General features: G+C 33.3%; 1 protein-coding gene across 4 annotated transcripts in view; it reads left to right on the top strand.

The window, feature by feature from the left end:
• Positions 1-26,367, top strand: part of LOC145673195 (sodium channel protein Nach-like) — a 77,856-nt gene extending 51,489 nt beyond the window's left edge. For 3 of the 4 annotated variants that reach the window (XM_081742662.1, XM_081742665.1, XM_081742664.1), the window contains 7 exons: positions 4,136-4,274; positions 5,760-6,039; positions 10,657-10,716; positions 12,572-12,707; positions 20,208-20,317; positions 22,445-22,600; positions 24,330-26,367. In XM_081742662.1, coding sequence (XP_081598788.1) covers positions 4,136-4,274; positions 5,760-6,039; positions 10,657-10,716; positions 12,572-12,707; positions 20,208-20,317; positions 22,445-22,600; positions 24,330-24,574 — 1,126 coding nt within the window. In that variant the 3' untranslated portion in view covers positions 24,575-26,367. The remainder of the gene's footprint in view (positions 1-4,135; positions 4,275-5,759; positions 6,040-10,656; positions 10,717-12,571; positions 12,708-20,207; positions 20,318-22,444; positions 22,601-24,329) is intronic. The other variant, XM_081742663.1, reaches the window with a different exon arrangement.
• The last annotated feature ends 670 nt before the right edge of the window (positions 26,368-27,037 follow it).

Here is a 27,037-nt window from a genome sequence, read left to right as displayed (position 1 = left end):
CTATGTTAAAATTGAGTTGTTTTAACTCTTGTCACTGGCCTATGTTAAAATTGAATCGTTTTACCACCATTTTTTGCTGTGTGGTAGTCACACTAGTTCAACGATTTAGTTTCCTATATTTGAATGTACCATACTTTCTTTTAATATCTTATAAATGTTTAACAAAATATTTCCGAAGTGGTTTGAAATGTCAAATGTAAGTTAAGAAATTATAATGATGTCGTCAGAAAAGAATGAAAACATACAGTAAATATTGGGTTCACTCGACAATATTTATTCAATCCCATAAAGATAATACTCTCTCTATCCCTTCTTCGGATGATGTTGACGAATAAGATTATGGATGTAACCAAGAGGATGGAAGAACTCGAATGATCAGTAATTCGTTACTATCCAATAACACGTCCATGTCCTCAACTCTTTAAACGTGGACGATGTAATTATGACTGTTTTCTTTAACGATACGTGTTGGAAATCTTCATATATCAGGTGCTTTATTTGACTACCGTTGAGTGTTATGCAAATATATATTATGTAATGCTACGTATTGTTTTACGTACGCCCATATCATTTCAAAAAGGTTTAATTCTAAGAAATAATAAAAAAAGGGATTTAAATGGCAGATATATGAATTATCTTTAGTTATTTCACCATTTTTTTTATTTTTCATACTTCGGTTTCCTCTTGCGCACAATATTGACGTCAAATTTGCTCCAATAGCCTCTCAATACGTAAATTATTCTTCTCCTTCAGCTACTACTGGGTTACACAGTTTCTTCATCTATTTACCGAAGAAAATGTCAAAATCTCACATTTTCTGAAGTAATAAGAAACGTTATTTTGGATCCTTCACGCGCATTAATCAACAAATTCTGAAATCATTCGTCTTAAATATTTCCATGCACTTCATTGTTTGTATCAGTATTGATTATGTTGCACATCATCACTATTGTATCAACCATAAATCCGTAATTTTCTCATCATTCATTAACGCACAACGTGACCTTCCTGTACATCATGACTTGAGATTAATAAGACAGAAAAGTTTATCGAAATACTTTTAATTTCTGAGTCACTTCAAGCCACATGAACACTGTGTCCTTCATTGGACCCAACTCGCCTGTGTAAATTATAGGCTTTCCTTCGATTTGATTCATTTCTAGGCTTTACCAGCCGATTTCTTTCCATTATCATTCCTGTTTCTTCTACTTCTCTCTCTCTCTGTACGAAACTAAATTCCTTTAAGATGCCAGATATTTCATAAATTTCATCACAGTTAATTAGATTTAAATAAACTTTAAAATCTACAATGCAATATTCAAGGAGGATGTTTGAATTATGCGCTAGTTTAAAGATTACACAAATTCAAATTACATTTGAACTATTTGGCATTTTAATTTGGTTTCTATTGTAAAAAAAAAAAAAAAAAAAAAAAAAAAGGAAAGAAAGAAAGAAGAAAAATACTAAGTATATTTAAGAGTAGTTTGCGCAAATTCCTTGCAAAGATTGTAGGTAGTTCTTTCAAGAACATTATCTAGCAAAAGAAGTTTTTCTATGTTTTCACACAAGAACCTCCTTTTGCAACAGCCGTTAGGGGCTTTCCAGCCAGCTTGTGGCATTCGAGGCTTTCGACTGATGTATGGTCACCACAGTGACTACCCGTGCTGTTTATATTAGCTTCCTAGACAGCTGAAATTTGTTACTTCCTAGAAATCCAGCTTCCTGGACAGCTGGAATTACTTCTTTCTTTCAAGTAACTCCATAATTGTCTATATAAGCTGGGTATATACCGCAATGCTAACATCATTTGATGAGTATGAATGGTCTCATCATTATCATAGGTATTCTGACCTTATTGGCAGATCACTTGCTGTAGCTCAGAAGCTTCCATGCTCTACGGTTCTCCCCTAGCCTCTCCGTCTTTACGTATGATCTTTCTGCTTTTATATCGCCCATTATTTGTACCCTCCTTCGCCCCCTCCCTCTCTTTCCTGCTACCATACTATCTAGCACGTCCCTCATGATACAATTTCTTCTTAGTGAAAGTCAGAACCAATTAATTTTCCTCTTCCCAATAATATCTAGAAGTGTTCTTTTCTCCCCCCACCATTTCTAACACCCTCTCATTCGTTTTCCGTTTGACCCAACTAATTCTTTCCATTCTTCTCCACACCCATATACTAATGATCTATTGAGCATATATTTCCTTGACATTCTCTAAACTCACGAGAATTATATAGCTTTTTGTACCACTTTTATTCTTGCTAAAATAACCAAAAGCACACAGTGCTTTGCTTTGTTGTTCCTTGCTTCTGAGAACTATTCCACAACATTTTTTTTTTTTTTTTTGCATAAAGCACTAGCCATTTTTGAAGTCCAAAGATGATCGTTAATAAGACGAAAATAAAAGAAAAATAAAAAACTTGAAGCTGAATTCTGTACAAGAGTAAATATACACAAAAAATTATATTAAATTAGTAAAGAACTAAAAGAATTTAAAAGAAAGAAAAATCTTTAAAAAAAAAACTGAAAAAAATAGATTGTTGGGTGATTGTTAACACACTTGATCGGCATTACAAAATAAAATGAGTTAGTAAAAAACTGATGATAAACAAGAAACTTTCAAAACGCAGAAACGACAACTTTGTGAGTTAAACAACTTAACTAAGTTAAAAATGAAGGGACATTTAATGAGAAACAAGAAAAAGAATCTATCAAAAATATACTCAAGATCAATATCAATAAAAGTTTCTTACTGCTTATTACTAAAAGTCAGAAGCTGATACTCCTCTCTGCTTCCATAGCGGGTTCTTACTTTTCAGAGGGATATTCTACAGTGAACTGAATATCATCAACACGTTAAAGTCAAGAATCGTGATGATTAGAGAAATTGGGTTTTCTTGAACAAAGAAAAACTCTTTAGAGTTTCCTCTCCATTTCGTCTCTGCACGTTTATGTCTATTTTTAATAAGATAGAAGTTTATCACATGATTGAAATGAAACATTGTCAAAATAAATTCAAATAGTAATTGCTATCTTTTGTGGTTATTTACCTTATAATTACCACAAATAATTCAAATATAAGGTAACCATGTCATTCAGAAGTATTCTAGGAGTAGCATAGTGAAAGATCAAGAAAAATTACGTCCACACCAGCTTCAGTTATCCTTTGCTAAAGACGCCAAATAGTTTCGTCAGAAATGAATTCTAATACTGTCATTGACTCACATTGGCTTAGAATCTGGAGAATATAGTGTAACATGACAGGTTTCCGTTCTGTAAAGAGCCATAAAAGTGTCAACCTTTATTAATGTCATAACCCCTGAGATTTCTATCTGTGAGGCATTAAGAGCTGGAAAATGAATGAAAATATCATCTACAAGACGATAACTAATTTAACCCTAAGTTAAATTGGAAATGTAGCTCAAAGGTACTTGTTAAATAATACAAGAACACAAATATTATTTTCTATAAGAGTGCAGCAGATAAGGATAGATATATGGTGAAAGTAAATATTCTAGTCTGGCGTTGTCACTAACTGTTTCTAGATGTAACTATACCTTTTTCAGTAGATGTAACTCCATAATACTCCTCTGTCTCAGCTTCTTCATTTCTTCTTGAATATTGTTTTTATCTTTCTACTGAATAGATGTGCACATAATTAATGCATAGGCAAACAAACAAATAAATAAAGAGCTAGCAAATATTATTATGATTATAATTTGCTAAAATACTGTCTGTAATTGTATCACTGTCTGTATCCATATTTTAATCCAATGTTATTTATGTACTATGTCGATCATATGTCGTAGTCATGTGCACATGTTGTATACGATGAAAAATAAATGAATAAAACACTTCTTAGTAATTTATTAGAATTACAAGGGAATATTCGATCTTCTACAAGCAATAGGAAAATTCTCTCTCTTATAGTTAACATCATGAATGATAAAGAGTTTGTAAAACGAAGTTAATTTCGTATTTAATTTTTCAATTATAAGACTCTATTTAGTGGCGATTATTAAGAGAAAGTAACATTTTTTCTTTCAGTTTTTCTTTCTGATGTTATCTCTGTAGAATGAATCACGTGCATCCGTCCAAGAGTAAAAATAAATGTTATGTTATTGCGTTTCAGGATCAATTCGGAAAATGAAACAAAACCCATGTTAAACTTAAGGAATAACGCTGCTGGTAAAACCACAGGATTTGAAGTAATGATGAGATCAATGAAAAGCGCATATATGCGATTGGATACTCGAACAGTAGGTTACAACGTAAGTTAATGTTTCTCCATAATAGCTAATAAATTTCAGTTGCTATGAAATAAAAGAATCTATTTTCTTTTTGTAATTTAATTTATACGATCTTGTCTCTCCTTTTATAATTTATAATTTATGTGATCTTACGTAGACTTTTACGCAGGAATATGCAAAGAAAATGAAAATATATTTCTTTGTAATTACCAAATGCAAGATAATAACATTTATATTGAAGTTAAATTCTTCCAGTTAATTAAAACTCTTGGCTATTATGATGACGGTTTAAAGATAGTAAAAAGAAAGAGCAACATTTTAAATTAATCAGGATCACGAATGCTCTGTTTTACATGTAGGTCACTTACTGCAAACTTAGAAGCTTCTAAGCATACTGTTCTCTGTTAACTTCCTCATTTTAGTGTAACAATTACCTCCTCTTTATTTAATTTTTATTTTTTACTTATTTATATTTTTTAAGTTTTATTTATTACTTTCCACCACACATTCTGAAAAATTATTAATAAAAAATATCTTCACAAATAATATTTTAACCATAGTCTTTCCCTCTTTTAACTACCTCAAACATTTTTCTAATTCTGACAAAATGCCCTTATTGATTTCTCCTTTCAGCTAACAAATTCTCTCCATTCTAGTTCATATCTATACGTTTCGAACACTTCCAATGGTTTTCATTTATCTTTTATTACGATTCATGTATCTGCTTCGTATTGCAGCACTACATAAGAAACAGTTATGAATGTTTTTGGTCTTTTATGTAAGATACTAATCCTATACTCAAGAACGTTTTGGAAAGCCTAGGTACAAACATCTCAGGCAATATATAGTTAAGTATCATAGTATCTTAGTTAGTGTTCCTAAATTTATTTACGTAATAAATTTCTTGTGTTCTTACAATCTATCTATCTATCTATATCTATCTATCTATCTATCTATCTATCTATATATATATATATATATATATATATAGATATATATATATATATATATACAGATAGATAGATAGATAAATATAGATATGTGTGTGTGTGTGTGTGTGTGTGGCAGGTAGAGAGTTTCATTATCTCATTTGAATTATTGCACCTTCAAACCTCTGTGCCCTCTTAGGTCTCATTTTATCTCCTTAATATCAGTAACCCAATTTGCAACAACAACAGCTGACCAAATAGCTCTCGTTCAACTACGTATGGTTTGATTAGCTCGTCGGGTCCAAAGATTTTGTTACTTTAGTTCAAAACTAGAGTTTGATATGTCTTGAAATTTCTTCAATTGTTTTACGATCCTAGGTCAACGGCAAAAATACGGTGCATTACCGGGAATGACGTGAGAACGATGCACACCAAAGATATGTGCTTTAACCTGTCTGTCAGCGTTATTATTATTATTATTATTATTATTATTATTATTATTATTATTATTATTATTATTATTATTATTATTATTATTATTATTATTAATGTTATTGTTATTATTATTAATTCACAGATTATTGTCCATCATCCGGCAGATGTTCCAGACGTTTCGAAATCCATCTTTTTACCAGAAATGGTAGGAAAAGTAATGACAATTGCTGTTTCACCATCTGCCGTAGCCAGTTCGTCTGAAATGAAAGGATTAAATATGGATGACAGAAGATGTATTTTCGCTGATGAGAAACACCTAGTACTGCAATACAACTACAGTCAAAATAATTGTCTTCTAGAATGTAGATTGATTGCACTGGGGAAGCGTTGTAATTGTACTCCTTACTTCTTTCCACGGATAGGTAACTACAGAAATAATGAAGTAGATGTTTCAACCTTAGCACAGAAAGAAATAATATTAATATCCTTGTTTTAAAATATACTACAAATATGTTTAAAAAGTAGAATAATCACACAACTTTTACAAGGTTTGTAAGCGCAAATAGCTAGTTAATTCTGTTACATGAGTACACAAGAATGAACTCAAAGTGATGGAAAAATTCATACGTATGTTTTCTGCAATCCGTCCTGTGTCTATGACTGTAGAACTTTTCTGAAAGAAAAACGGGAGTTTAAAGTTTTTCAATAGGACTGTATTTCACTAACTCTATGGCCTATAGAACCCGAAGGTTCAATGCTTCATTCGCAAAATATCTCCATTGAACTCTGTCCTTAGGAAACTTGATCCAAATTCTACTTTGTATTTCTATTTATGGGAGATCCATCTTACTATTGTCCTCCCATCTGTGCGTAGCTCTTCCTAATGATCGTTTTCTGCTTAAATTTTCAGTTAAAATTTTGTAAGCGTTCATGCCTTTTCCATTCTGACTAGCTGACCCCCTCCTCCCTAGCCTTCTATACTTAACGATCGATCCTAACAAGAATAGGTAAACAGTATAAATTATACAGTTCTTCCTTACAAATTTCGCCCTTCTCGATTCCGGTTCCTCTTGAGTACAAATATCCCCCTCAGAATTCTATTATCAAGAACTTCCAGTCTGCGTTGTTCTCTCAAAGTAAAAGATCATGTTTCGCATCCATACAGCCCAACAAGCATAAGTTTCATATGTTTTAAATCTTCAAATTCTTTGACAGAGTTGCAAAGATAAAAGAGTTTGAACTGAATCATAACGAGAATTTCCTGCTTTCAGTCAATATTTCATGTTTTCATGGATATAGTTTGGTTTGTTAGTGTTGATTCTAGATATTTGAAAGAGTCATGTCATAAGTTTCACTGTCCTTAGGTTGACTAAACTTACTCTTAAAATAGTCTAGATCAAAATACAAACCAAAAAAAAAAAAAAATGCCAATAAGTTGTAGTTCAGAAAAAGCATACATACATAGATACCCAGAAGAAGCTGAAATTATTCGTAGGTGTGTGGGGCCATTGTAGTACATGCCTCCGCTAGATGCCTCTTGAAGATATCTTCTGTATTAGTCTATTGACTTGCGTCCTCGAGTGTAGTCATAGTACCACATAGTAAATATTTTTGTTAAACATTTCTCTCTTGTTTGTAGATTTTTGTGATAGTTTTTAGTCTGCGGCCATGGAATTCTGTCTCCTATTAGAGAAAACAGCATCAGAAGGAGTTGCGATGCTTGGAACTGCTTACGAGAAAACCATCTTTTATAATTTTGTTCATATTTCATAAATATTTTAGTAATAACTATAGGATGACATGACATAGGAGCGAGATATTTTAGTGCAATGACCCGTATCTTTTATTTTCATCCTCTTTCTCCTCTGCATTGACGAATGGTTTAAGGCGTAAAAGCAAAGTGTTATCATTTAGTGCCTTCATTGTATTTGTATTGTGAACTACTATGTTCACAAGAAAGAACTTAATGGATGAAACCAACTTTTTGATCAAATGCTTTGCATCAGATGACATTTCTTTTGGTACTTTTGTGCATGAAAAACTGGTAGTTATTGCTCCTGAGGAGGAAGTGAAAGAACGAAACCCTTGTTTAAGCGTACTCGAAAGTATATGGGATAGCGAAATAGTTCGTAGTGCTAGGTTTGTAAGATATGGCAGAAATATAAACTAGTAGAAACAGTTTTAAGAACATCCCCTATGCGTCTTTTACTTCGAACGAAATATGCGCTACGAAATATATATCGGTAGAGAGTATGCTGATCTTTCTTTTAAGGTCTCAGCAAACCAGCTACCGTAAATAACAAGCTGATCGCTAAGTTTTTAGAAGGCAAGCTACTAGTAATATAAAGGTTGTCGCACAACATGAAGAATGTAGGAAGTTTTACGAACTGCTCACATCCGGCGAAGTAGGACGCTTTGTCACTCGTAAAGAATAACATTTCTTCTGTTTCTCATTATGAAACTAGCTTCTTAAAGGATAAAATCATAATGGAATTCGCAGGGAAAATTATCCTTTTAACTTGTTGAGCTGAGCGAAGCGAAGCTCTTATACTCGGGTTAGCTGTTTGGTTGTCCGCGAACTCCTCATAGACCGTTTGGCCGATCTCAACCAAACTTAGCACGCTGATAGAGTATGAAGTGATGAGTGACAACATAGGTCGAAATCAAAAATCCGATGTACCATCGAGGAATAATCACCGAAAAACGCTTCCTCCTAGACCGTTTGGCCGATCTCAACCAAACTTAGCACGCTGATAGAGTATGTCGTGCTGAGTGACAACATAGGTCGAAATAAAAAATCTGATGTACCATCGAGGAATAATCACCGAAAAACGCTTCCTCCTAGACCGTTTGGCCGATCTCAACCAAACTTAGCACGCTGATAGAGTATGTCGTACTGAGTGACAACGTAGGTCGAAATTAAAAATCCGATGTACCATCGAGGAATAATCACCGAAAAACGCTTCCTCCTAGACCGTTTGGCCGATCTCAACCAAACTTAGCACGCTGATAGAGTATGTCGTGCTGAGCGACAACATAGGTCGAAATCAAAAATCTGATGTACCATCGAGGAATAATCACCGAAAAACGCTTCCTCCTAGACCGTTTGGCCGATCTCAACCAAACTTAGCACGCTGATAGAGTATGTTGTGCTGAGTGACAACATAGGTCGAAATCAAAAATCCAATGTACCATCGAGGAATAATCACCGAAAAACGCTTCCTCCTAGACCGTTTGGCCGATTTCAACCAAACTTAGCACGCTGATAGAGTATGAAGTGATGAGTGACAACATAGGTCGAAATCAAAAATCTGATGTACCATCGAGGAATAATCACCGAAAAACGCTTCCTCCTAGACCGTTTGGCCAATCTCAACCAAACTTAGCACGCTGATAGAGTATGTCGTACTGAGTGACAACGTAGGTCGAAATCAAAAATCCGATGTACCATCGAGGAATAATCACCGAAAAACGCTTCCTCCTAGACCGTTTGGCCGATCTCAACCAAACTTAGCACGCTGATAGAGTATGTCGTGCTGAGTGACAACATAGGTCGAAATCAAAAATCCGATGTACCATCGAGGAATAATCACCGAAAAACGCTTCCTCCTAGACCGTTTGGCCGATCTCAACCAAACTTAGCACGCTGATAGAGTATGTCGTGCTGAGTGACAACATAGGTCGAAATCAAAAATCCGATGTACCATCGAGGAATAATCACCGAAAAACGCTTGCATAGACTTAACATGGGGAAAAAGTTTTCACGCGATTTTTTTGTCAACAATTAAAAATGGCATTTATTATTGCATAATGGCCAGGAATGATTACGTAGTTTAAGCTCGCTCAGCTCATTTCATTGCAATCGGGTACATCCATTGCATTCCTAGTATAAGAATTATTTAATTTTTAGTTAGTGATCACATGCAATTATTAATTTGAATATGATATCTTGGAGAATTCTTCAAAAATATTTACGAGGAACACATGTTTATAAATCTGAAATGTAAATGCAAAATACGGCTTTGATACACACATTACTCATAAATTATGATAAGTGTTCTTTTGATTTAGAAAAAAATAAAAACTTGAAACATGTAAGTTTCGTACATTTTGTAAAATTTTAGTATAAGGCACTTTTCAGTTTATATGAAGCCCAAAGTTCTACGATCGTACGTTTTGTAACACTGCAAATGTGAACGTGTGAATATTCTGCTCAAAATTAAGTTCTAGCCCATTTGCTTACCAGAATTCATAAGTTTAGTGAATATAGATAAGATATCCAGTTCTTTGGTTTAAAACTGAAGTTATCTAATCGTTTCACTATAGTTTTCTGTGTTGAATTGTAATACACTTCAATTTCTATTACTTAAGCATTCTCTACTCCGACACATACAGCAACCTAGCCTTTTTAGGCTGGTGGGTGATTTAGGATGTACTACTTGTTACTGACTGCAACAGAGAAGGAAATATCACATAAGAATTCAGAAACGTGTTTCAAATAAATCATTTATGACAAAGGAAACACGATACTACATTTTTATAACACAGTGATTATTTCGAAATTTACTGTGAATTATACTTCATATTTTCACCATTCTGACTTTTCAGTATCTTATATGGTTGTGGTGTAGTATGACACGGATTACCACGAATCTATTATACGCATTCTTTCATTATGCTTGAAGTTTACTAAAATTTCAGTACAGAATATTTTTAAACAATATAAATATTTCTCAAACGTTTGACTCTAGATGTTCATGAATAAGTTTAAAACATTAAAATTTAAGAACATAATGACTTAAGACAGAAACACCCACTTTAATTATGTAAACATTTATTTCCATTTATTTCGAAATTATATAATTGCAGTATTTACGATGTTATAGATGTAGAAATCTTGTCAAAATCTCCTTCATTATAATACGAATTATCTATGTGTTGATCAAATCATTGTGTTACCTTATTATTGAAAAGATTGTTAGAATAAATTTTGTTTCTTAGTTACATATTTTTATGAATAATTTATGAATATATTTTAGGTAACAACGTAGAATGTGGGGTTGACAATGATACCATTAACTGTCTTTTTGATCATAACAGTAAGTGTTCCTAATTTAAGACTCACATTTTAGTGTTTCTATCACTAAAATTAATTTTTGTAATTAAAACTATTATTTTCTAGTATTTTCAAGTACTAAACTTATCTTCGACATAAAATGTAAAAGTATTATTCTATTACAATACAATGGTATTTAGTTTAAAAAAAAACGTTTCTTAGGTTTCTTTCAATTTCATTTCTTTTTTAAATGAAAATTTCATCTACAAAGGCCTTCATCTTTATCTACGAAATTTCATCTATCACTTTCATATTATTTTAAAATTAAAATCAAAGAAAACCTTTCTTTAAAATGATATACAGCTTTAATTCAGAATTTTATTTACTACAGGAATATTGTCTATTGATATAAAGTGTTACTGACATGAAATGCTTTTTTAGGAAAGTGTAGGATACTATTATTCAATCTACGATCATATATATCAAGATTTTTTTTAAGCCAGTACCTGAGGCCTAATACTCTAATATTACCTGGCTACATAGGAAATTAGTTTTCGTAGTAAACACTCTGGAATATATACGTATATAACAATATAATGTATTTTGCCGTAGAAAAGAAATCAAATCTAAGTGGGAGGTTCGTTAAAGATTTCCCTCACCTAGTTGTAGTTAATGTAGAATACTGAAATTACACATGTGTATTGATGATACCTACTTATCTTATAAGGAAAATCCCATCTTTTAACTCCTAATATTTTCTGTATTCAGGCACTAAAGTGAAAATAAATGTAGAGATGGATCCAACTGAAGCTCGAGCTGTGATTAAATTTCTGTACTTGGAAGGCCACACACCAAAGTAAACATTTAATGAGATGAAATAGACTTACAGAGAGGAAGCTCTATCATATGATGTGAAGCACTGGAACCATCAGTTCACGTGTGGTCGGATTTCCGTAGAAACAGCCCCCCATTGTGGGGGAAAAGAATCCATGAGCATTTGCACATACATAAAGTGTCTTCCCGATGGTTTCCCTGTTACTAACACCTTTCCAAAAGCAGGAACGAGTCACTTGCTTCCAGGAAATTTTGATCCTGTACCACGAAAACCAAGAGTATGGTCCATCACTATCATTCAGGGACAAAAGTCCAGTCAAAGCAATGGAAGCGTACTTAATCACAACTCCAAAGAAGGCCTGTGTCCACCCCTCGGAGGGCATGGTCATGCTTCTTCTTGAGATTAGAATGGAGTCTTGGAGAAGGATACCACAACTAGAGGATATTATTCTTCACTGCTACAGAAATTACGGGATTGCATCAAAACCAAGAGGCATGGAATACTGACCAAAAGTGTTTGAATCCTTCAAGACAATGCTCCAAGTTACAACTCACACATTATCGAGACAGACGCACGATCCTGCGGACATAAAATATTTTACCATTTCCATACTCTTCTAACCTTGCATCATCTGCTTTCATTTCTTTCCAACCATGAAATTATTTTTGAAGGGATTCCAAGACGATAGAACGCTGACTTCTGGGGTTAAGTAGTGGCTTTTCGAACATTCTGCGTACTTCTACAAACAAGGTCTCCCTACGTGCATAAAGCGATGGGGAAAAATGCATGCAGGTTCCTGTATAGAGAAGAAGTAATGTCTGTATAAAATTTCAGTCAACGGGAAGGAGGTCTGGGAAAATTTTAATAAATACCACACGTACATTTGTTGCATTAAGGGTTTTATCGTAGTCCCTGGAAATTGCTTTGGGTAAAACTATTAGAGGAGCAATATCAATTGCTTCCTTCTTTTAGAAGTATAAAATCTTTTAATTTTCTCAATACGTAATAACAAACATATTTTTAAATATTTAGAATATTTTGAAGTGTTTCATTTTATTTCTAGGTGAATTGAGAAACAGCAATCCTCCTGCAGGAACCGAAGGGTTCAATGATGCTGATATTGAGAGTGGTATGAACTGTACTTGTTTTCCATCCTGTTCACATGTGGAATATGAAACAGAATATCATATAACTGATGTGTAAGTAGATTTCATTTAAGTTTTTTTTAAATTCCAATTATTCTGAATATGAGTTTAAAATTAAATATTTCTATTTTGACTTACTTGCTATACTATCTGCTAAAAGGTCTACTACGTAAAAAAAAAAAAAAAAAAAATGCAGAAATAGAAGATGTAAGCAGTAAAACTAACGGTGGTTGGACAAAACGAAAAGAAGCGTCACGAGTAGTGTGTGGCTGTACGGTACCAAAACGCCGGCAACTTAAGTTGCCACGGCAATTTTTTGTCATAGCGCAGAAACTCATGGATTGGCATTGCTGGTTTTAACCGCGAAGTATCTTTGGAGTCTGTTTTGTCATAGCATTGTTGCATTTTTATTTTTTTATTTTTTTATTTTTTTTATTTTATTTATTTATTTTTTTTTGTATGATATTGTAAAGGGGTCTGTGTGTTTGTGTTGGGTCCCACATTGAAGACTGATGTGATTGATTTATTGATTTTATGCATATTTGTTTTACCAGTGAACAATGATGTGGGCTACCTATTTTTGTTTGTGTTATTCGTGATTTATGGGTTTTTGCGCATTTTGGAAAAGGGCAGAGACCTTTTATTATATGATTATATTACGCTATGAGAAACAAACGTGTTGTCGACTAGTTCTCTGAAGGGCCGGTGACCGACTGATTTATCTTTCGCTCAATCAGCATTTTACAATTGTGATGTGATTTATGTAATTGTTATTATTGTTTTGTAATAAATTCATGATGAGAGACACCATCCTGACTCCTCCCACAAGCTTTACCACACCTACTGTGACGTCTGGTACTCGTTTCTAGGCTCACTTGTAATAGTCGCCGATCCTTGGTCCCGAGCCTAAATAGGACCGAAAACTTCCGGTTTGGGAAGTCGCGATCCAAGAAGAAGAGGTTGTAGACGGAGTTGCTGTTGGACTCCTACCAGCTGACTGGAGCCTGACTTAGGAAAGGACCTCGCCGACGTTGTGAGACCAGAGCTATCGAGAGAGCCAGAGGAGCCGAGCCAATGGATACCAGCATCAGAGTCCAGACGTCAAAATGAAGGTATTCCTTTCTGATTCCTAGCCTCCTTCCCACACCCAGTCTCTCTCTCTCTCTCTCTCTCTCTCTCTTTTTTTTTTTTTTTTTTTTTTTATTATTAAGAAGACCTTCTGCAGGATTCATTTTTGATGATTATGCTTTCTTTTTAAAGGATAGCCGTCCGATCTTAGTACCTGTCTTGAGCTAGAATCCCCATTTCTTTCTTCTGACGGCTTGTGTGTAGGTGGAGTTTTGGTAGCCTTTTCCTCCCCCTAACACACCATTTTCATGGTGGAGAGCTGTTTTTTTAACCCCCGCTAAGCTTTTCATGGTGGAGATGTGGCCCCTTTCCATGGCTTAGATCTGGTTTTTCTACCCCCGTTAGGCCTTTTCATGTAGAGATGTGTTTTCTTTCTTAGTGCATGACATTTGGTTTCTTTGTTGGCCAATAGCTGTTGTTGGAGCAGGTCTCGGTGCCAAGTCTAGGCTGGATCTCTTGCGGGAGTGTAGCACACGCACCCCCATCGAGACCAGTTATTGGGCGTATCTCTGCAACAGACGGATGGTTTTACCAGAGTGGAGGCCAATAAGCTCTCTTTTCTGTTGGGTCTATCAGCATTTCACTACTTATGCAGTGAGGCATTCTATTGCCGAATCTATGCGAGGTTTATTGTGGAGGTAAGGACGTACCCCGAGCAGAACCTTGCCAAGGGCGTAGTACTGTATGAGGAGGGTTTCACCCTATTGTGAGTGCTCTTTTGGTGTGTGTATCTTTCAAGCGAAAGTACTACTCTAGCGTTGAGGCCTGTTGGTCGAGTCCACACACGGAGTTCGTTGCGGTCAGATGGAATTTTTGACCGATCCGAGTTCCTCTCTAAGGGGCGAATTATCGCTAGAGTCTGAGAGGTTCTCCTCAAGTGGAAAGTAGCTCAGCTATGTTTTCCTCTTATTTTTTGTGATTGATGGTTGGGTTCTGGCGAGATGTTCTTTTTTAACTTTCTTTGAAGGATAGCATGTTTTTCTAAGTATCCCTATTTTGGTTAGTATATTTTGTTTGTATTATTTTTACATTTATATTTGGTTATTAGTATTTTAGAATTAATGTGATGTGTAGTTGTGTGCCCAAGTTTTTAGAGGTTTTGTGTCTATGTTGCGATATTTACGTGAAGAGTTAGGTGTGCCTACTGAGCAAATTTTAGATCTTAGTAATACTGCTTTTTTTGAACCTGCCGCGTGTTCGCGTGTTCATCCCCGAAGTCTGCCAAGGTTACGCGTCAGTGTTTGCATAATTTACGTCAGCAGTTACGTTTATCTGATACCTTTTCTGAGATTTCTGGCTCGTCCTCGGTTTCTTTGAGCCTGAAAATTTTAGATATGCGGCGTCCGCTGGAAATAAAGTGGGAGGTGAGGATCCTGTTCATTACATGAATTCAATTATTAGGCCCGAGCCATTTTATGCACGGTTTGGCGAGGATGTAGATAGATTTTTGAGGAAATATGAAACTGTTGCCGAGGTCAATGGATGGACTGGCGCACGGAAAAAGTTAATCTTAGGCTCTCTACTTAAAGAGTGGGGAGGAGCGAAAATTGGTATTCATCTATTGAAACGAAACCTGAGTTTGCGCAGTGGTCGTATGACCAATTTAAGGAGAAGGTTCGCCAAACTTTTAAAGATCATGCGCTTCCTCATTTTACCATTGCCCAGATGAGAACTAGGGAACAGGGCACGGACGAAAGCGTCATGGACTATGTTTATTCTAAGCAGGATCTTATTCTGAGGTCAGATCCTTATGCCTCAGGGAAAGCTCAGATTCAGTATATCATTGAGGGCCTTCAAACCGAATATTTTCGCGCTGTTATTAAGAAAGAGTATGCTAATCTTGCAGCGCTGGTTGATGAGCTGATCTTAGAGGAGAAAGCACGTTTGCTTACGAAGAGGAAGGAATTAGAGATCAATTTATTAAAAAGAATCCCGTGCTCCTTCAGTCTGCTTTGGTCAGCAATAAGCCAGCAGACAGTCATCATTATGTAACAACTGCTGACGCAGCATACAAACAGAAAACAGCTGTAAGAGCTGTTGACACGCCAAGAGAGCAAACGCAGCAAAGTAATGACGTAAACGGTCGCTTGCTCGAATTGCAGCAACAATTATCTAAATTAACGCTGCAGATTTCTGCTATTTCTGATGGTAGTAGGAACGAAAATAATTTAAATAGGTCACGAAATAGAAGAAATAATGGAAGACGAAATTTTTCAAGGAATTATAGGCAGCAAAGGAATGATAATGACGTGAAGTTAGTACTGTTTTTTGGGTACAATATGTTTTAAGGAGAAAGACTCAACTGGATTGATTTGAAAGACTCCAGATAAAAGGATTGAAGGTCTGTAAAGGAAGGATTGATTTGATTTTAATAATTGTGTTTTTGCAGTATATTTTCTCCCTCAAAATTGTACCTTTTCAAAATGTTCCCTCTTTTGAATATGTGTGTGTCTGTTGGCAACTTAAGTTGCCGGGCTAAAAAAAAAAAAAAATCTAATATCTATTTTAGAGTACTATTAGGACCAAATAGGCGAAAAATTTTTTTTTCAAAATACCAGTGGGGAATTCTGGGCACTAATGGGTTTAATGGAAAAGTTTACAAAACAGTAGTGAAAACTGCCATATTATACGGAGTAGAATGTTGGACGAGAAAGGAGAGAGTAGAACAGAAATGGATGTTGCAGAGATGAAGATGATGCGGTGGATGTGTGAAACGACGCGAAAGGAAAGAATTAAGATCAAAATGATCAGAAGAACAATAAAGATGCCAGTAGTAGAAAAACTGCAAGAATGTAGACTTTGATGATTTGGACACGTAAAAAGAAGACCGGAATACGTAGCTCACCGAGTGGCTGATATTGAATTGAATGGGAAAAGAGCGTGAGGTCGACAAAAGAAGAAGTGGAGATTGTATGAAGAATGATAGGTGCAGTGTGTTGTCATTGTGAATATGACACAAGATAAAAATAGTTGGCGGACAGCAATTCGAAAAACCAATCCCAGATAACTGGGAAGCCTGTTTAGAAGATGATGATTTACTACGTTAAAACAAATACAATATATTACTAATTTCAAGTTCTTCACATCTAAAATTTATTTACTCTAATACACTACTGAACTATTTCAGTTAAAATTTAGGATAATTACTTTATTTAACTTAATAACATATAAGTAATAATAATAATAATAATAATAATAATAATAATAATAATAATAATAATAATAATAATAATAATAATAATAATAATAATAATGAGTAGCACGATTCAAAAAGTATCTTCAATTTATGCTTAATTTTAGACTTGGATCATCTTTACCTCCAGTTGGACCCAAGAAATGAATTTATCTTAATATCAAATATTGATCTCTTTTTAACATTCAATTGAGAACGTGTGCCTTCTCCAGTAATAAAACCAGGAACTACGCAATCGATCGTACTTTCTATCAACATGGCACACTGCAGCTTGTCATTCCATAAGTCAAAGTTGTTGTTGTTGTTATTATTGTTTGTTATTATTATTATTATTATTATTATTATTATTATTATTATTATTATTATTATTATTATTATTATTATTATTATTATTATTATTATTTACGTTTTCCATCTATATATAGGAGGAACAACAAACTTCTGAAAGGTAAATTACTAGTAAAGAAGTTTTGTCTTCCTCCACTAAAATCTGTCAAGTTATATAACTTAAAAACTATCAGTGATCATGTAATTTCGTATTTTAATATGTCTCCCATCTGGACACTTCTTAGCTTTCTCTTTGTTCTTTAATTCTTTTGTCTCCTTTCTCTCTACTTCTCTCCTCCCTAGCTGATGAAGTATTTTAGCGAAAAAGTTCAAAGTGTAATTTCTTTAGGTTATATTTTGTTTTCACTATATATACGTATTTCCTTCTATACTTTTTTTAACCAATTATTCCGTCTATTTACCTTTGTCCACTATTTTTACTTTCTTTATCTTTCTCCATTAAACTGACTCTACTTTCAACCTAACAACACTCTCAAGCTGACGCCTTGGATTCCTAACTAAGGCCCAACTACAAGTGTTATGTTCACGCTTTTGTTTTTCGATTTTTCTTTTGGTTGCTTGGAGTGGAGTTCAGCTTCTCTTTTTTAGCACTGTGGCTATATAAGATATGAGCTTACAGCTTAACGTGGGATTTGAATCACATGTGCTCCATCGGGAACTTAATCCGAATCTCCCGCTCCGGAGCCAAGGACACTAACTAAATAGAAACACAAGGAAGCTCTTAATTTTTTGATTCTTTATACTTCTTTCTCTTCCTATCTAATACAGCGCTTATTAAAGAAAAATTATATTGTACCTTATTTAGTGTTTCATGATATAACGGTTTTACTTTTTCTGATAATTTCTTTTGCACACCCGATTCGATATACATGATTTGTATATCACCCTTATCGACTCCAGTGATTCAGAACCTTTTCGAAACTATTCTAAATTCTAGATCTATGTGTGTGAAGTTATACGTGAACAGTCACATAACACCTGGGGATGGAATTCGTGAGGTTTCCTACCTCTGTTAGTAACCATAAGTCCTAAATTTTCTTGCTTTGGAAATATTGACATAAATGCTAATATCTAGTTGTACCGGTGACAATTCTTTCTTTATCTGGTCACAATGGAAGTCTGGAAATCACTGTAGTGATTGATTTTCTATGTTTGTGGAAAAAGAAAAAAACAGAACTTATCACCAAGAACTCATTATAAAAATAACTTCCAAGGTGTAAATAATTTTTCAGTTCTAACGTTTAGTTACTTTTAAATGTGTTGACTTGATTATTAGCACGTATTTTCAGTAAACAGAAGGAAAAGTTCTGACATTCCTACTCATTATACTTGAATCAAAATGAACTAACAGTTACATACTCCGTGGTATCTTACTACTACTGCTTTTAAGGATGTCAGCAAATATAAATTTTAAGTTTTATTTTAAACTCAAGTCTATCAACGACTTTAAAGTTTTTTAAGAAAGAAATTATTAAAAGAGTTTCTTTTAAGATTTTGTTTTTATTTAGGAGAAGAATGTTCTCTAATATATTTTAGTTCTGATGAATGTCTTTAAATAAATTGTGTTAAGTGTATCTAGTATTCATTGTAAGTATTGTACTCATTATGAATATTGTTTTCTTAATTTTCTTTTCTATTGATATATCTTTTCAATATTTACGTCTCTATGTCGTAACCTAAATCATATGTTTATTTTTTTTCTATAATTCTTTATGTATAACTTACATTATGAAATTACTTGATGAAACATATTCGTGATTGTATGCTAAATTAATTAATATGTGAATGAAAAATTATTATTATTGTTACTTTAAGGAAAAGCATTGTAATCTTATATTTTTTTAAAAAAAACGCTGTATTTTGATTTTCATAATATTCCAGTTATTTTATATTTTTTAAAAGCATTTCTTGAACCAATACGCCTATGGGAGCACGTTGGTTTGCAGGCCAATGTAGTGTAGTCGAGTGATCTGAAGCGTTAGACTGACGATTGTGAGATAAAACTCATTGAAAGTTGAACTCTCTCGTGAGAGAATAGGAGCTTTGTAAGTGTTTCTGTCCTTGTGTATGTATACTGATTTTGGAAAGTATGAGAGAATATAAGATTCAAAAACGGTTTAAAAAAAAAAACAGCAGAGAGCTCACTATTGGTAAGAGAGGTCCCTGGTTCTCCCGTATGATTTTGTGATTGACAACATCATGTTCACGAGTCTTCTTGGGGATCTTTTGTCTCCTCCCACATTTTCATATCCTTTAACTTTTTAATAATCATTCATTCTCAATAAGTATCAGTCTCCTTTAGCATAAAGTGCATAACCATGGGGCTTAAAAGTAAATGCTTGGCTTTATTTTTAAATCTCCATCAATATTTTTATATCTGAATTTTTTTTCTTTCATTGTCTATCCAAGTTCTATACACAGTTTCAAAATTGATTAAATATTAAAATCAAACAGCAGTAATTATTTTTATAATTTCATTAACCTATTTAGTGGTTATAAAATACTTGACCAAGATTCCGAAATACGTTGAAAACAAATAATTGTTATTTGATTCATATATATTAGAATTCCGTTACCGTTTTATCCGATCATGATTGAATTATTTAACTGTAGATTATCGTGAAGTTACCGAATATCATATTAATATACGTATATCAAAATCCACTATATTCAGAGACCGCTTGTAGATAGATAAAAAAAAAAAAAAAAACAATGATTAAATTAAATGATTAAATCAAAGTATAGGACGGGATTGAGATATATATTCAGTAAACTATATTTCACATTTTAAAATACGTGTATTAACAAAGAATTTTATAACCAACCTTTTACGTCTGGCTCCGCAGAAATAACAAAGAAGAATTATTTTTAAATATATATTTCAGACCTGCTGCATTTAAAGAAGATTTTCGCGGATACATTGATGTGCATTTCAAAAAACTGGGAGCAGTAAGTTACTGCAGGTACATGAAATTTGGTTATCTGGATCTGCTGGGTAAGTATTAATAATTCAATGATAATTTCAGATAAATCAAGATTTTAAACATAAAACATGTAAAAAAAAAATGTATTTTTGACCTACTTGTACAATACGTAAATAACGACTTCTCAAGTAGTTACAACTTTATAAAAGGATTAAAATAAGCTAATATTTCTTATTAGAACTATAAAACCGTATTCAAAGACTCTTCTTAAAAAGCAAAGTTATTAAATTTTTATTAAAAAAGAATGTTGTTCTCTTTTTTCTTCAGAATTCTCAATTATGTGATCTGATTTTAACTCTGTTTGTGCTTTTCAATATTACAAGGACAATTTTTTAAGTAATAGAAACAAAATTAGTAAAGATAGTCCCATATATTTTTTTGTTATTTCCTCTGTACACATTATGCTAATTTTCTACATAGATACCATGTTTGTTTAAACATTTATCATAGCGTTAGACAATTTTTTGTATGCCCACGTCTCAGAAATCACTGCCTGTGACCGAAGCCAATTTTCAACCAATGTTTTAATTTCCTCAACAGTGTCAAACCGCTGACCGGCGAGAAACAGCTTCAGGTAGGGAGACACATGATAACCGCTTGGCGCAAATATCATATGCGGTACGGGTTATATGGTGAGTGGTACAGTCGCCCTACCCAAAACGTCTGGCTAACTCGTGAGTTTGAGAAGCAAAATGAGAACGTAAATTGTCATGCAGCAACAAAACACCATATAACAGTAGGCCTCGGAGTTTATTCTCATCGAAGCTTTTTCAAGGTTGTGCAGCACGCAGCTAAATAGGTGGTTGCCTCATGGCATAAATTCTACTAACAGAGCACCATGGCGATCGCAGAATACAGTAGTCATAATCTTGCGTGTAGACATTGTCTATTTTGCTTTCACTTTGACCGGAGATATCGTGTGTCGCCATTAAATTGATGGCCGCTCCGATGGTGGAGTCATGTGGGAAACCCATGTTTTGTCCCCTGTGACAATGTGGTCCAATTTGATCTCCTTTCTCATTATATCACGACAAAAAGATCAAAGAATAAGCCAATCTCGTCTTTTTGAATTCCTCAGTAAGCAGCTTAGGAATCCATCACGCAAACAGTTTTCGGAACTTGAAGGCTTCAGAGACGATTGTTACAGCATGGACTGTGAAATGTGTGAAAATTCAAGTGACAACTTGGAAATCGTAAAACGTTGGTTTTCATGGAGTTTTGCGTCAACTGCATGGACCAACTCGTCTGTGATTACAGACGGTCTGCTCGATAACGGTTCAGCATGAACATTGTCTCGCCCTTTCTTGAACGATCGCACCCATTTACGCAGTTTGCTGTTAGTAATTGCATACGGGTCGTACATTTTACATATCTGGCGATGAATTTCCACGGTTGATACATTTCTTGCTGTCAAAAATCGAATCACAGACCTTTCAAACTTGGTTGGATATTTTATTTGACGAAACATTTTAACTGCCCAAAGTGACGCTACGACTGCAACTGGTATCGTCTAATCCCCAAGGTATGTTACATGTTTGCATTTCGAGAGAAACAACAAACATAGCCAATAGCCGCTTGAAATTAGGTTAAAGTTTCAGTCAATTATTTCGACATTACACAACCCTTATTATCAAGGTAAAAGATAAAATGGACAAGTAAATTAGGTTGCAATAGACATACTTGCTAGTATTCTTTGCACTGCATTAAGAATGTATTGTACGGAATAATGTTTCTTTTGCTGATACTTCTTATTGTTTTATATATATAATGACGACTCCGAAAATTAAACGAAATAATTAGGTGAAATCTCTTTCAACTATATTTCACTGGAACTGTAAAAGAAATATTGTATATCAGATACATCTACCATTTTCATCTTTTCATATAAGTACATTATATATATTTATCCTTAAATGTGAAACTTGTAATTTTGATTGGCAATAAATATACTTGTTTTATCATTAGAATTTCATTACATGTGAACACTTTTCCTCCAATGATGATTCAATGCTTTATCTATAAATTATTCTGAAATTACGTAATCTCATATCAATTAAAGTACAAAATTTTTGTCTTTACTAGTTTTGATTTCGAACTTTTCTTTTAAAAAACTAGTGATTATGATTTTTATTTTGCAGTTGAGAAGTCCCGAGTTCGAGTCCGATGGTCGACTATCTTGACAACTTGTTCAGTTTCTCCCTACTTCCCAGATGAATGTCAGAATAATATCTTAAATTTAAAATATGTCCTACTTCTTTGCACATTCTTTCCAATTTTTGTTCTTGTTATTGATGGTTAGTAATGATTAAATTTAAATTGGCCTTACAGCCAAACAAGTAACTAAAACAAACATCTAAGGTATATAATAGAAATTTTATCCTTTTTTATAGTATCCTAAATATATTTTATCATGTCGATCTCAGATTGTCCTCTGCCTAACTTTTAACTGATTAGTAAACTGACTGGGGAGATATATATTTTAAAGATAATAATATTTTTGAAGTCTTTTGTAGTTTTATTTGCAATTTGAGCAAATATTTAAATAAATATTGTCCAATAGAAGGAAAAAGAATTACTATTTACAAGCATGTGAAGAAATTGACTACAGCAAATCACAACTGGTTTAGATCTTCCCTTAAATTGCAACGGAATAAAGTAATAACTCTTTATAATATAGCTAATCTGACAAAGTCTACCATTAATAAAGAGAAATATAAAAATACAAGAAAGTAGTAAAAATGACGTTACCTCAGAGATATATTCTGCTTTCATACTTGTGCAGATCAACAAACTCGGTTCTCATATTTTATGGACTCCTATCAAAATAGAACTGTATTGTCATTGGACAACAAATTAAAAGGTTCGAATAGTGAAAATATCTATACGTTCTCCAGTAATATACCAAAGGAAATAATAAACATAAAATAGCCGAAACTTGAGTCCACTTATTCAATTTCATACTATTCTAAGGTAAATTCCCGAAGCGCCTCAAATTGACTGTTACAGTTACGATTCATATGAAAAATGATGAAAATGAGCCTAATAATTATTGTTCAATATCTCTTGTACCTATATTGCCTAAGGTGTAAGTGCAACGTATTAAGGATCAATTGTCAAAGTATTTTGAAGAAAATAAACTGTTTCATAATATGCAATTTGGATTTAGACCTGAACGTTCCACGGCTAGAAGAGTAAAAAACATAATGTCAAAAGTACCGCAAAACTAGGGGAAAGTACTCTTCATATTACAATGACAATATTAGATTTGAATAAGGCATTTAACATCATATATCATAAAAAGTCAATTGTGAAGCTACAGCATTACGGTATTAATGGATTGCAAATGTCTTTAATTTCATTCTTCTTTGCTGATAGAAAATAAACTGTTCGCGTGGGAAACAAAAAGCCAAATTTTATGGATGTGACATATGGGATTCCACAAGGAAGTGTATTGAGTCTTCTTCTTTTTAGTGTATTTACCAAGTTTTCTGCCCAATACTTATGCTCTATATGCTGACGATATAACTCATAAATTCAAACAACGATGTAATTAATATACAAACTAAAAATAATGTTAGAGATGTCTTTTGTATGGTTTAAATACAATTAATTTACACTAGACCAAGGTAAAACATTAACTATGAATTTTAATCTTGGTAGTTTTGTGAATTATGCAGGTGGTGTAAATGTGTAAAATTGCTTCGAATGCATGTGGATTCAAAGTTAAATTGGAATGAACATTGAGAGAATTTATGTAGAAAATTATCCAGAGTACTATTTCTATTAAGTACCGCAAATTAAAACAGCTATTAGTGAGAAATCTCCTATAATATCATACAATGCTTTTGTTTCACTCATGTTTGGAATACGAAATAACGTTCTGGGATATTTTATTTGGGCACACACTGTATTTAAATGGCAAAGAAAGGCAGTAAAAATAATAAAAGTATTTTTTTCATATTAGCATTCTAATCTCAAATAAAATTGTAATTAACCATTTTTTATCTTTCCCTTTTATTTCAGTGTCATTCGGAGGAATCGCAAGCTTGTTCGTTGGTTTCAGTTTTATGAGTGTTGTTGAATTTTTGTACTTCGTCTTGCGTTTGTTACTTGCTTCTAACACCATCCCACATGCCAGTAAGAAATCATCTACTATTTTCATGTTAGAACGTATGAACCAAAGAATTCTGGTTAATCCGTCAACAAAAGATGTTAAGAAGCAAACTGCATGGGATCATCAAAATTATGTTTATGATTTTATCCCTTGATATTCTATACGAGGAAAATTACATATAAATTGCAAATACAGTAGGACGTCGATAATCCGAAACGTCAAAAATCTGAACGTGGTCCCTAGAAGCTTTTTACATTTTGTCTTAGCGCTAGCGATAAATAAACAAAGCATTTTCTTGGTCATTTTCGAAAATCCGAACAATTTGAAAATCCAAACTACCTGTAGTCCCAATTAGTTCGAATTTTCGACTTCTTACTGTACTAGAATTGTGTTATGTATCATTTGTGTTTCAATATTCATCACCAATAATAAGTGTAAACAATTCTTTTACTGAGTGATTCTTTCAGTACTAGACCCAAGCAAATGTAAAAACTTCAGCAATTTATAAATATACAATTATGAAATTTGCGTCAAAGAAATGTAGGACATTGGGAAGAAGAGGTAAAAATCCCGTTGTTGTTGGGATAACAACTGGTGTCAGGAGCCATGTCATGCACTACCTTATCCAATTATCCACTCATTTTGTTGCGCTGTAGGAAAGGAGAATGGTGTATACAGCAGAGGATCCTGTGTTTATCGTTTATGACTACCAATACTAAATGTCAATTTCCTTTAAACAATGTCAGTTTGCATTTTTGAGGAAACATAACTTTGGGAAAGAAAACAACGCTATACTCAAATTTCAGCGATTAGTGTGGACACCTTGTATACCACTTTTGTAAACATGATGCCTCACACACAAGTTTCTTCAAGTTTTGATTTCATCTCATTTGAGCAAACAGTCTACGACCATCAATGAGATGATCTAACGCGATAGGATGAGCATTTCGAAAATTACAAGGAAGGAATTTATCAAAACAACTTTCATACTTTAGATAAAATATTATTAAACCCATAAAAAGAAATACAAAATATTTTTAGAAACATTCTATCATGGTTTGATATTTGTGGTTTCGCGCGTCAATACTTGCCATGTGATAATAAAGACCTAGAATTCTATTTAGATATAGCAATTAGAAGTATTGTATTTTGTTTTCTAAATACATAATAATATTATGCCACAATTTAAAGAGGTAGTTAGGTAGTTTATATCAAAGTTAACCAACTGTTTCCTTGTTATAATGCAAATACATAACTAAATCAACAAAAAATTGGTTAGTTATCAATAAATCCTACCAATAAAATATTCTCCAAACGTACCGGAACAACAAGCTAGTTTCGTTTTCGCTGTAGGTTATATAGACAAAAATGGATGAGAGAAATATGACAATGAAATACTGGATAAACAAGGAAATTATAATGGTATGAAAACATTCGTATATGTTCATTAGAAAGTACTTAAAATTATTTATTTAATATCACCTAAAATTATTTAATTATGAACGTTTCAGCAAAATGTTATTGCTTTTCTCAGCACCTATATTTTCAGAAAAGTAACGCAGTCTATAGAATTTTATCCTGTTGATTATCTTCTTCCTAACAGCATTATTCTTCTTTCGGTAACTCTCCATAAAATTTCTTTTGAAGCTAGATATTCTTCTTCATAAGCACTAGCTAGTAATCTGTCGAAGAAAGGTGTTAACACTACACTAATTTGAATCACATCAACATTCTGATGAAGAAATGAATATCTTAATGACATAGTGTTTTAATGAATTTTGAATACACATCGTATTATATCAAGTAACATTCAAAGATTGTTCTTTTAATTTGTGTTATTGAATTGTGCAAAATATTCAAATGAACTATATGGAATTATACGTATATATAAATGTATATAATGCATTTCGTGGCCATTCTGTGTTGAGACAACGAGTTTGTCATTCTTTTTGCCTATAACAGTGTAAGTGTATAATAATAAATTAACAAATTAAACTTCTTTAGTGACAGTTTTATTCATTTTCCATGTACAGCTAACTGAAGTGCCTGTTTTTGCACGAGAAATAAAAGAAGAGCTAATATATGTATCATTTAAAAAGAAACAATACAAACTTATAACGCATATTAATTTCTTGCTGTGATATTTCCTCCACCTTAATCCTCACGAAGTAAAATTTGTGTTCTGGAATTTCTTACACCCTACGTGTTGATTATAAAAGTAAGCAGAAATTATATTTTCGGTCCTTATTCATCAATTCGAAGCTGAGGGTATAGAACAATTACCACAAATTGATCACTGGAAGTTAGAAACTACAAGAATACTTCGATTATCGTGGTTAGTGTTGCCATGAAAAATACCGCAATAATCGAAATAAATAGTGAATGAAACGGATAACTATTGCTAAAGATAGTTCAAATTGGGTATAAATTTTATATATGAGGCAAAAAATAAATTAAGTTTCAGTTAGGAAAACAAGATTATTCTTTTATCTTTATTTATATATAAGAAGTACATACCACTGGCGTCTCTGCCATGTAAAATTTGTGTGTGTGTGTGTGTGTGGGGGGGGGGGTAATCAAAGAAAGTGATATAAATGGTACTACGTAACCCAAGCTG

Source organism: Thermobia domestica, chromosome 16, assembly GCF_964235325.1.
Source record: "Thermobia domestica chromosome 16, izTheDome1.hap1.1, whole genome shotgun sequence".
In the NCBI taxonomy this organism is placed as follows: domain Eukaryota; kingdom Metazoa; phylum Arthropoda; class Insecta; order Zygentoma; family Lepismatidae; genus Thermobia; species Thermobia domestica.
The sequence above is the reverse complement of the archived record's forward strand: the minus strand, read 5'-3'. Positions and strand labels throughout refer to the sequence as shown.